We start from the raw sequence: 12,610 nt of genomic DNA on the forward strand, positions 1-12,610 counted from the left end.
GTCATTGAACAGGCCATGTCAAGCATAGAGTCTCGTTTCTGCCCGTGGTGGTTGGACCTTGAAAGAAACCATGTGCCTGAGGAGGAGCTTGATCTGTATCGCCAACATAAGTCTATATTGGAGCTTCGTAGCCAGCAAATTGATCATAATGAGGCCACATCCACATCACATGCAACATCGATTGCATCGGCTTCTTTTCGTAAGTCATTGCCAGTGAATTTAGGGAGGGAAATAGTGAATCGTGCATTGGAGGTGAATCGAGCAATGGAAGCAAATAGGGAGGTGAGTCAACAATAGACATCCAATAGTAGTGCAGGTGGGATACAACCAACTGACATCATAACCAAGACATTGCAAGCTCCAGGTATGTGAGCTTCCTACCTCATCTCTATCGTGATCCGATTGTTTTGACTTAAGACTATGTGTGTTAAATGTCAAAAACCTGTCTATAGGAACCATTTATGCCTTCAATGTCAGTATTGAGGACCTTGCAGCTACTTTTGTGAACATGGAGGATGCATCCTCATTGGGAAAGCAAGTGCTTGATGCCATGAATGTTATTTGCACAGTAGGGAATGTCAAGAGTAGAGGGTCCGATTACTGTGTGGAGTTGATATTTGCAGACTTCCCCTCAAATATCATCATTGGAGGTTATGTTGCAAACAAGGTTCCATATTGGAATAAGATTGGGGATGGCATGTATGACTCTACTTTTAAAGTTGTTGATTCTTGTCTCTCGGATTGAGGCTTCTTTACATGCCTTTACACTATGGAAGAAGGAGTGACCATTGAGCAGGTTGCACAGAGCGTTGGGTTTGGCATTTATCATAGACAGGTTGTGAGGTGTACTCCACCTATTGGGAAGAAGATGGGGCAAATGATTACTACCCAGGTATTGGTGTTGTTCTCTTTGGGGCTGTCATTTGTGCAAATCTTCTTTGTCCCATTTAAGGTGAAAATGCATGAACAACAAATGTGTCTTTGCTTGTAGGTCACTTGTCTAATATTGGCTGTTTTTGTTCGCTCAACATCTCCTGCTACAAGCTTTGTGATGCATGGGGATCAACTAAGGGATTTGGCACTAGGTGATGATCTTGATGTAGGGCAAGATCTTATCTTTGACATGTATGTATGCATTCAAATCAAGATAGAATTTAAAATGATTTTCAGTGATCTTTATGGCATATGATTAATGGTTTGTGTGCGTTTTCAAGAGTGCCATCGGAGGATCTGGTGAAGAGAAAGGGTAGACCATGGCAGGGCGGTTGTCAGAGAGGTCAGCGGCTTAGCAAATACATCGTCTCCGTCTTCAGTCGTCCTGGGGACACGATTTTGGATTTGTTTGCTGGCACTCTTGGGCTAGTGGCAGCATTTATGGATCGCAATGTCATAATGTTAGACAAGGATGAGCGGATCTATGATCACCTGTTAGAACCATACTCAGCAAAGGTATGCATGTTGAAAAGATAAATATGTTAGTAGAGAATAATTTTGTATTGATAAAGCTTATTTTCTTTTCTTTGTGTCTCTTGCAGTTATGAGGATCACATGTCTACATCAGAATGCCATTAGAGATAGTCTTTTTTTTAATTGAGACAATCATTTTTTTGGGACTATTGGAAGTAATGTTTTGATGGATGTTATGCTTCTGAATGTTTTTTACAATAGCATGTAGCTGATTGTTGGACAACTTTTATTTGGATTATAAAATTCATAAATCCTATGGTTATGGTTTCTAAAGAGTATTATATTGTTGTGTCAGTGGTATGGCTATTAAAATTGGTGTGCATCTTAATGGCTTGATTTCTATGCTCTCTGGTCGCTGTGGTTTCCATGTGGTTGCAACAATAGTTTGTTTCTATTAGTAGCTCAATGACCAATTCAACGTCTTTTTAGCGAGCCAAGTAGTATGAGTTTTGTAGTGATTTTTTTATATCCGCACCATTCATTTGAAAATGCTTTATTTGTAATAGTCATTTTTAAACTTTTTTAGTCTTCTTTGTTCTATTCATTACAGAGTTGCACTATGGTTTCACTCTTCTCTTTAACATTACATGCTCGCTTAACATCATACCATGCCCCTACTTGCTCACTTTCACAAGGACTTTATTTCTACTCACTGCTCTGTGCTCACTACTCTTGGCTCGCTAAATAGACGCACCCACAATACACACATAGATGTAGCAAGCAAGAAGAGATAGATGGAAGCGAAACACTAAAAGTAGATTGATGAGAATGAGTTAATTACAAGTTAAGTGACATGATAAGGTTACTTACACACACTCATACGAGTGTGTACAAATGCTCAGGGGAAAAAACCTCCTAAAGAGGGAAAAAGTGCCCCGGTCCATTATTAGCCTATGTCCTCACATCACCACTTTACAAATCCCTCCTATGGTGATGATGTGAACATGTATAAGGATTGATCAATCCCCAAAAGGTAAAAAGTCTAAAGCCTTTTTGTGGAAAGATTCAAACTTCTCTCGTGAGAGCCTTTGTTAACATAGGTGCCACATTGTCATGTATAGAGACATAAGTCAGGCTAATCTCTTCTACAATGAGCCTATCCTTGACATAATGATAATACACCTTAATGTGCTATATACAAGCATGAAATAATGGGTTACTCATAATGGTTAATGCATTTTGGCTATCAATGAAGATAGAGGTGGGGGGTTGCTATCCAACACCTAGGTCTTCCAAGAGGCGTCTAAGCCATACACACTCCACAATCACTATAAGTGGTATCCTATGCTCAGCTTCACAACTCAAAGTGGCCACTATCAGGCTGAGCTACAATATGGTTGAACATCATCCCCCTTACCATAGAATTGATGAAATTAATGATACCCTAATCCTAGATATGGAAGCTTAATAATGTTAACCCTAATTATATTGATTAACTTAATATAATCCTATGGAGCATGAAGCGTAATTACAAATAGAATGATAAACTAATTGAACTAATCAATCTTGACTTAAGTTCAGTTCCGTTACAAGTTAAAAACTTGTACTCATAAAAAGACTTAAGACCAGCTTATATTCATTGCTTGAAAATGACCCCTTTTATATGAGGGAGGTACACCTTTTATAAATGTGCTCATGTGGGATAATGTCCAAGTGTGATGTGGCCGAATGCTCCTGATCCAAGTTCTCTACTCATGCCTTTCCTCTATCTTGTATACTCAAGGCACCACAAATCTCAACATTCCCCCTTGATGCCTTGGTGTGTAGGCTACTACAAGGTGGTTGGATGCGAGTTACAAAAGATCCATCACCCCCCTTAGTGCAACATGCTACTTAAGGTGGTCAAGTGTAGTATTACAGTATGTCATCACCCCCCCTGAATGCATAAGTTTCTACTCTCAGGTGGACATGTGTGATAAAAAACAAAAGACTAGGACCTGATCTACTTATTTACCACAGGCTAAAGTGGTGAGGCTTGTCGATGTAGATTTAGTTTTAGAAGAGATGTTTATTGGTGGTCTTGTCTTTGCTTGATAAAGACTCCATGTAGATGGCTTCTTGGTTCTTCGGTCTATATTCCTCTTCTTTGTGCCCGAGTTTGTTGCAATGTCCACATTTTGGCTTGTGTTTGAGTCTGCACTCGCTTTTGAAGTGTCCTTTCCTTCCACAGAGTTAGCATTCTTTTGTTCACATGGAGAATAGACTAAAAGTACAGTCGCCTGAGAAAAAATGAATTTTGTCTATAGTGCGCGAATCCATTCAAGATGCTTGACGAAGGGAGTCTCCTAGGGTTGCAAGATGTGTCCAAAAGGGTTTGATTAAAGGTGGACAGAATGGAGTCTTGCAAGATTTTTTGCAAAAGGGAAGAAGAGGATAAGATTGGGATTAGGGATACTAATGGTGTGATTAGTGTAAATGATGCTCAAGAAGTGCTAATGATGAGAAGCTCAAGGTGAAGGGGGAGGCTTTGATACCATGATTAAATTCATGATACCCTAATCTTAGATATGGAAGCTTGATAATGGTTACCCTAATTACATTGATTAACTTAATCTAATCCTATAGAGGATGAAACCTAAGTAGAAACATAATGATGAACTAACTAAACTTATTAAGCTTGACTCAAGCTCATTTATGCTACAAGATGGAAACTTGTACTCATGGAAAGACTTGAGAGTAGCTTGTATTCATTGCTTTTGAAAATGACCCCTTTTATATGAGGGAGCTACACCTCTTACAAATGTGCTCATGTGGGATAATGTCCAAGTGTGATGTGGCTGAATGCTCCTAATACTAGTCTTCTACTCATGCATTGCCTCTATCTTGTGCTCAAGGCACCATAAATCTCAACAAGAATAGGCCAAGGGATTGAATGCCCTGTAAAGTATCAGAATACTCGCTTGGCAGCTTGGCCAATGCTTGCTTCTAGGATTGTGCATAAACCTTATCAAACCCCAAACTGAATGTTTGCATCTCTATTATATAGATAGACGAGGCATCCAACAGTCTTCTCATAAAATGATGCATCAAAAGGTTCACCTTCATCTATGTAATGATGCTTTTTGAGATGTATTCATTTCACCAATAACTTAAAGTAATTTGAATAATTAGTAGAGCTTTGTCCTTATGTCGAAAGAGTTTTAATACCCCAAGTGCTAAACTATGTTAAATAGATCTAGGGTTTTTTTTTAAACCTAGGGCATCCTATTACCTCCCCTCCCCATTTTGTTGAGATGTCAAGCTCAACATGAGCTGACACTCACGAGAGGCGCTTGCATGACCGTTTGACATTTACATCACTAGCGGGTTTGGTAGCTGGCACTGACATATCTTCGTCAGAGATTCACAGTTGGACTACACCAACTAGTCCATATTTACCCACTCCACTTTAGCATGTTCATATTATGGACCTCTTGTATATACTCTAGTATGTGTGTTAGTAACTTTATCTCCTTTGTAGACCTCTTTCGTTGAAGATGAAGAACAACAATTTTCAGCCTCTCCTCTTGTGTGTTCTCTTCTAGGGTTTGTGTGAGTGTGTGTGTGCTTGCAAGAGCTCAAGCTCCCTTTTTCCCTGCATCTTTTCACATTTTACACAAAATTTCTTCTAGTGCCCTTTGCTCTCCATGCGTTCTATTTGCAGCAATGCTCACTCTTGAACATACACCCTTTGATCATTTTTGTGACTTTTTAGCAAAAAATTAGTTCAAATGAAAAGATTAACTTTTCACTACCTTCAACCGTGTTGTAGCCCTTGTTACACCAAACAGATTTTCAAAGTGTGATGACTCAGTACATAGAGGAGTTCATTTAGCCATTCATTTGTGAAGTTGCTCTACCAAAGTGATATGTATTGGGTGCCTTTCTCCCTTCTTTGCTACATTACCAGCAAAGATAAAGTGTTCATGAAATGCTTACGGAGATTCCAAAAGTCAATGAGTATTGACAATCATTTCATGAAAATCACACAGGAGGAGTTCACATCTCTAAATAAGGGAAACATAGGACTAGATTTTTTATCCTAGATATCCACTTTCTTCTTTTTGCTCAATGAATTCACAGAGGATACTAAAGTGGAGATCCCTAACGGGCTCCTTGGACTTATCTAGGAGAGTGATGTAGAACCTCCACCAAGAGACCATAGAAACAAGAGCAGTGATGGAACTTGCACTTGCAGTGAGTGCACAAACTGATGCTAAAGGGACTACGCGAGACATCAATGTCCCAAAAGCAACCAGAGCAACAAGCATATGATATGGTGGCCTTGCATGCCCAACAATGAGGGAGAGGAGTTTATGTTCCTCCATGATGTGGAGAAGCTCTTCCATCTATCCTATTTAAGAATTGCCTCTGAGTTTCCCCTTAACTTCCCCCTTGACAATTCCAACACTGATCATCTATGACAGATACAACTTGTTCCTATTGGAGGAACCTTGTCAGATTCGGTAAGGATTGTGCAGAGTTCTAATGAAGAGAATGAGCAAGCTACAATGTCAAAGGATGAGTTCACGTGCTTATACATGAAAACCTTCCTACAACGGTTATCCTAGGTGTTGGTGTGTCTACAAATCACCAACTTACCTTCATGAGGATAAATCATCGATTAATTTGGATAATGAATTGCAAAAAGGTTCCATCAAAGATTTGAAAGTTTCAGAAAAGTATTGACCTCTTGATGAGGAAAGCACCCTTTAGTTACGTGGTGAAAGAGATTTTGTACAATTACTCCATGGAAATGTGTATGTAAGGGCTTGCCCCTCTAGCTCTTTCAGAAGCAGCAGAAGCATGGTGAAAGAGATTTTGTCGTGTGGTGAAAGAGATTTTGTACAGTTACTCCATGGAAATGGGCATGCAAGGGCTTGCCCTTCTAGCTCTTCAAGAAGCAGTAGAAGCATTCCTTGTAGGGCTATTCAAGGACACAAATATCTGTGCAATCCATGCTAAAAGGGTAACAATCAAAACTAAAGACATGCAAATTGCACGTAGGCTCCAACATGATGACCTTTAGTGATTTTATAACACTTTTCATTTGGTTGTGAGTTGCTTCAGCTCTTAATATAGAGAACAACGTTTGCATTGTTTATAGAAGGTGTCCTGTTTATAGAAGGTGTTGCTTCGGGTGATGTATCTACTTGCTTTTAATATAGAACAACATTTGTACTGTTTATGCATATTATCAGCTCGTCAGGGAGTGTCCTTGCAGTGACTTTTTTCCGAGGTCCTCTCGAAACCCATGCATATACGCAAAATTTGTCCGCCGTTCTTCCTGAGCATTTGATCTAGTAGGCTCTTCATCAGTTGTACTACCACCACCTTTGTAGATTCAATGGGTGCCACCCCCTCTCCTCCACTTGCTATATTAGTTCAGCTACGGTTGGAAGAGTGCCCATGGCTGGTGTAAGTTTCTTCCCGCGCATTCCAGGAAGCAGTGGTTGTCCCCAAGGCACCCTATTGCTTGTGCACTCTAATGCTTGAGGTTGAGTCTCCTCATCTAAAGCCCCTTTGTCCTACTAGGATGTTATGTGGACTCGTCGATGGTGTCCCCCTTACGGGCCCACTTGCTAGCTTGAGTTCCTGAGCTTGCTGGGGGTGGCTGTCCCATGGACCTCTTTGCAAGTTGTCTATTTGGTGTGTGCCATGCTTATGAGAGCTAATGGACTACCTATGGGGGAGTTATAGATGGCTGCCCAAATTAGGGTGCTTTTCACACTAGGGTGTTCACATTGGGACGTGTTCGTTTAAGGGCCAGCAAAAAGACTAATCAAACATTTCAACTAGATAATTGGTTGGGGTTGCATCCCCTTCATGTCGAGTGTTTTTGAAATAAACACCTTGTACTCAATAGTGAGACTTTTCCATTCCTTGAGTGCTCCACATGTCCAGTGATCTGTATCTTTCAAAGAAATCTCCAACCTCGAACCTCTAGGCCTACTACTTTTTGACGTGGATATCTGGACTCACTTTGAGGGCCTTGTGCTTGTGGCACTTGTCCTCCTCAAGTGTGATCATGATAGTGTTGGTGTTGGGGATCATGTTTATTTTTTGCTCCTTGACAACCCCTGTCCATTTTTTCCCCCACCTCCTATTTGACTACATCTGCCTATCCCTTCTCAAGTTCCTTCCTTGTGTTCACGAGGCCTTCGTGGAGTTCAAACCCAAGAGACCTGCTCTAATACCAATTGTTGGAGTGGAGATCAAAGTAACACCACACATAAGTATAGCAAGCAAGAAGAGACAGATGGAAGCTCAACACTAAAAGTAGATTGATGGGAATGAGTAAAACACAAGTGAAGTGATGTGATAAAGTCACTCACACACATAAGAATGCGTACACTCCAGGAAAAAAAAACTTCCTAAAGAGAAAAAAAAGTACCTTGACCTATGATTAGCCTATGTCCATACATCACTACCCTATAAATGGCTACAGAAGATACAATTGCAAGTCGAAGGCAAGGTCCAACAACACATGCTTTAGCAAGACTAAGGTAAACTCCTAAATTGAAGAGGAACACCCACGCATTTTTCCCTATACGGTTTTTCCTATATGCGAGGCTGAAGTCACGAGGGTAAAGGACTTGAGAGACAATAGCTAAGACAATGTAGTCACACGTGTAACAAAGCTCAAGAGATTATGAGAAAGTTGAGGGGTAGCACATCAGGGGTTTTGTGAAGCTTTTCATTGCACGTGGAGCGGTATGCGAAGTTTCAAAGCCCTTGTGTAAAAGTCCATCAACGTGACGGAAGATGTTCTTGGCTACGGTATTACACAAAACAGTCATAGGTAAATTCTGTAATTTTTCTAAAATTTGCAGGTATGCATAGTTCTTATTAAAACTTCAACCTCAAATTTCAGTTTCTTTACCAAATTTTATAGATGAAAATTAGTAATCTAATTCCAAAGGTTTTACAGGGCAACACAGCTTTTACAGGGCAGTCACGCCAGATCCCACCCAATTGATTCTAGGCTTCTCACCCTCCGCTCTGCTCATGGGTGATGGCCACATTGGTTCTTTCATGGCAATCACACAGCTCATCGCAGATTTTTTGGTTGTATTCTTTTGTATGCCTGCACCACACATGAACTATTCAGTAAGAAGTTGATCTGATACTTACATTGCTGCACAATTCTAACACAATCACTAGTTGTGCTAAAAGAGACCTTGGACGGCCAGCCATGCCAACTCCTTGGGAACTCCTGGCCTTTCATTGACCCAACAAGGGCCTCGCAGGAATCAAAATCCCTCTTCTCCTCTCAACACATTTAGCATCAATAAATTTGAACCATCAAAGCGCACTCCTTGACCAGTGAACTCTTCAGAGACATTTCCAGCAGCCCCATGGGTTGCAGTTGAGGTACCCAAATCAGCATTCCACCCCCCAGGGATCACGCTCGCATCACCACTTGCTTGTTGGGACTGCTTGGAATACAAGAGATCCATAGCAAGGGTATAAGAGCAGCAAGTGACTGAATGAAGATACCCAATGGCAGCCCTGCAAAGCTGTCGGCGGAGAGATGCAGGCAGGAGGCTAGGATGGTGCCCAAATAGCCACTCAATATAGAGGCCAAACAATGGCATGCCATGAAGAAAGCAAGCAAAGAACCTTCACTGCCTGCAGGGCAAAGTTGTGTCAGAAGAACAGAGAAGGGCAAAACTTTGAATTGGGCTATGGCCTCCACAAATGCAGAGGCCCCCAACACGTACAACTGATCAGGGATCCCCACTTTGATGTTCAACCTGCTGACCAGAATTATGTCTGACAGCATGCAAATCGATAACAGGATCTGCACAGCCATGAGAACCTGACGAGGTGATGACTTCTTCAAATAGCGGTTGTAAAGTAGGCTTCCCGCCAACAAGCCCATCTGCCCCATCACCTTAGCAAGACCCAAAAAAGTTGGATGTATATTAAGGTGCCGTGTTTGATAGAAAAACAAGCTCCCACCCAATGCTGGTATCACAGCATATGATGCAGCAAACCATGCCAAAGGCCTGGCTATCTCTGGTTTACTCACCAACTCCATGAGTTTCACTGCTTGCCTTTTCACAATCTCAATAGCTTCCCCCCTTTTTTTCACCATCTTCTTGTTCCTGAATGGTCTCGATACCTTGAAATTGAAGGACTTCTCCTTCACTAGCGCACTAACCACCAATTGACTGGCCACCAGAGTAGAGAAAACTGCAAACATTGTGGTTGAGCTTAGTCTTGACAAAGCAAGCCCTCCTGTTAGATTCCCCACAACACCTCCAATTGCCAAAGCGAGCCAAACAAAAGACTGAAGTTCCCCCTTAGCACGCCCCCTCTCTTTCTGAACCGACTCTGCAACCAGTGCATCATTCACAACCTCGGCTATTGCCGCCCCAACATTGCCCACCAAAAGAATTCCCATCAATGGTGCAGCTGAGGATCTGACTCCAGAATGAAGAGCAATTGTGGACCAGGAAAGCACTTGGAGAACACCTGGAACAAAAAGCATCAAAGACATCTCAGAAACACCATTCAAGACTCAGCCTTCCATCAATCACATGAAGCTTATCATACCAATGATCACTACAGCGATGGGCGCATACACATAAAACTTTTATGGGCACTGTACTTATCACCAGGCAATATATGGATTGCATCCCCCTACTATGGTAACACGGCCCTCAGCAACTCTCATACTTACACAGTAAAGAGATTTATGCACCTAGATATTCAATTATTTATCAGGAGTTTACAACAAGACATTATGCTAAATAATTGAACAAGTTTCGCAACGGTAGCATCTAATACGACCCTTAAACAACTATTAAATAAGTTTAATAACTTGTGAACATTTGATACTACCCAACAAAAAAAAAAAACCAAACTTCAGTGAAGAGTATCTGATACATACCTGCAATCATCAGATAAGGCATCCTCCGGGCTCCTCCAATGTAAATTGTATCGGATAAGATGCCATAAACAGGTTTAGCTACCATTGGCAAATTAACAGTTGACTGCAAAAACTGTAGCGTGGCCGGATCAACCTGTAAGCCATCTTTCAAGTGGTAAGACATAGCCAGCCATGGGAAGCATCTGAAACCTTGAATCCAGTAGCCCAGAACCAAAAGGCAGAGCAGAGACGCTCCATATCTACTGCCCATGAGTTGAAACCAGCCCAAAAATTCACCTGTTGCCAGGGCAAGATGGTCCAAGGCCATGGAGAAGGGGTCTTGCTCGAGGGCTATGGAGAAAGCAGGGACAACAAGGGCCTTTGCTCTTGTTCTTGACGGGACCAGAACTCTGGTGTAGCTTTTGCCCACAAGAGAGTACTTAATTCTGGTTGAGAAAGTTCTTTTCAGCTGGGCTCTACAGTAGAAGAAAACCCTCCTCCATTGCATGTTTTTGCCTATGGCATGTTGGTATACGAACTGAGAGAAGAAGTCTAGGGTCTCTGGTTGAGGAGCATACCGTGTGCCAGATGGAGAGGAAATCGTGCTCTCTAGAAAAATACTATTTTCAAGACAAATGGCCTGTGAATCAGAAAGCCCCATGTCTCTAGACTGTGAACGGCAAGTGACTCTTGCCATCCTGGCTTCCTGGTAGGGACGAGGTTTCCTGCCATAGCCACCTGAAGGGTTACCGCTTTTGCCATGGCCGTCTGGACAAGAAGGTTCAGTGCTTGAAAACCAATTTAAGCAGCTTTTCCTGTCATGGCCAAATGACTGAGATCTTAAGAACCCATTGTATGTACTGGCCAAACTCTCATGTGGGCAGCAGCAACCCTGCATTGCAGAGCTATCCAAGCTAAAAGCTGCTGGCCGGCGGGAGAAATGAGGGGAGGACCGTTTCCGCCATACTTTCATTGGAACACACGGCAAGTTCTCGCCTGCAAAGCTCTCAAATGAGAAGCTCTTGACTCCATAGGAAAGCTCGGAAATGCATGAAGAAGAAGTTTCCGACACAGACGGAGAATAGAGAGGCATTGATAAACAGGCAGGGGTTGCGGCGATTTACTTGGGCGACGGAATATTTACGTCCGCGGAATCGAGAAACTACAAGAGGCTGGACCTGGGCTGGAAAGGTCTGATCAAATCAAGTCAGATTAAACTCAGCAGGGCAAGAAGCAACGTAGGGAAGACCTACGGCGACTGGTGAAGGACGGCAAGATTTGTTGGGCGACGGACTTGTTGTTGACGGACTTCTTCCGTTCGAGCCTACAACACGCCGGCCCTATACAACGAGGGAGGGATCAGAGAAGGAGCGGAGCAGAAGCCGCTGCTCTTCTGAAACCCAACGTTACCGTGGTTTTCTAGGCAGCAGGGCTTGCGTTTTGGCGGTTTTAGGGCTGCACACGTAAGCTTCCTCAAGCGGGCCACTTTGACACTTCAGCACAATTTTCCAACCCAGTGGCAACACGTGGACGGTAGATACAATCGCCTAGTCCGCGTGCCCCATGCAAGGTGTTAGATGCTGATGGGCCAAACTTCTACAGCCGTAGGCCTGCCCTTCACGGATCTGTCCAACGGGCCCGGCCATACCTATTGCCTTTTTTCCAAATTTTTGAGTTGAAAAACCCCCTTAAAATAGATATGCCACACTACATTCCAAGGTACGTTGTCACCCATGTAGACCAAATTCTTGTAGTTGCACCAATATTGAACGGTGAACCCACGCAAAAATGTATCGAGAAGCGTATTAGTATTGAACTAAAACTATTCGTCGTAGTCAATGGCATCCTTGGCCACTCACATCCCGTGTGCTCCCCTCCTCTAATTCAATAGCACCCTGCAACCACTCATCAATTGAAACGCTTGCATTATTGTTAGGTAATATCAAGGCAATAGGGCCTATCACTCCCGTATGGAAGTACGAGATGTCATGCATCTATGCTCTTGCAAATGAAGAGACACAAGTCGTGCGTTGTTGCAGCATAAAGTTTTCCGTTGTATGCATATGTGCATACATATATATGTGCGCTTGAAAGTGTGCGTGTGTGTACATCTATGCATGTCTATGTGTGTGCAAGCATGTGTGAATAAGTGTGGGTGCGTGTGTGTTTGTGTTTGTATACACCTATATGTATTTGTGTGCACATCTATATGCATGTATGCATGTGTGCAGCTGTCTATGTACAACTCTTTCACATAGACGTATATGAGTGTGTGTCTCTCTCTAT

At 42.4% G+C, this 12,610-nt stretch overlaps 2 protein-coding genes across 3 annotated transcripts; one reads left to right on the forward strand and one right to left on the reverse strand.

Annotated features, from left to right (window-relative positions):
- The first annotated feature begins 769 nt into the window (after positions 1-769).
- Positions 770-3,501, forward strand: LOC147621509 (uncharacterized). Its single transcript, XM_086824460.1, has 4 exons — positions 770-892; positions 992-1,125; positions 1,215-1,386; positions 3,427-3,501. The coding sequence occupies exons 1-4, from the start codon at positions 770-772 to the stop codon at positions 3,499-3,501; spliced, it is 504 nt and encodes a 167-aa protein (XP_086680586.1).
- A 4,832-nt stretch (positions 3,502-8,333) lies between these two features.
- On the reverse strand, positions 8,334-11,750 carry LOC147621510 (putative folate-biopterin transporter 7). 2 transcript variants are annotated; one of them, XR_015269843.1, is made up of 3 exons: positions 10,346-11,750; positions 8,627-9,927; positions 8,334-8,533 (listed from the first exon to the last, which is right to left on the reverse strand). XR_015269843.1 is itself a non-coding variant. In XM_086824270.1 (2 exons), the coding sequence occupies exons 1-2, from the start codon at positions 11,415-11,417 to the stop codon at positions 8,852-8,854; spliced, it is 2,148 nt and encodes a 715-aa protein (XP_086680396.1). In that variant the 5' UTR covers positions 11,418-11,749; the 3' UTR covers positions 8,334-8,851. The 2 variants fall into 2 exon arrangements, 1 of the variants encoding a protein (XP_086680396.1); XM_086824270.1 differs by having other exon boundaries at positions 8,334-9,927; positions 10,346-11,749.
- Positions 11,751-12,610: the final 860 nt, after the last annotated feature.

This window comes from Cibotium barometz, chromosome 30 (assembly GCF_041138505.1).
Source record: "Cibotium barometz isolate CiBa-2024 chromosome 30, ASM4113850v1, whole genome shotgun sequence".
Classification (NCBI taxonomy): Eukaryota; Viridiplantae; Streptophyta; class Polypodiopsida; order Cyatheales; family Cibotiaceae; genus Cibotium; species Cibotium barometz.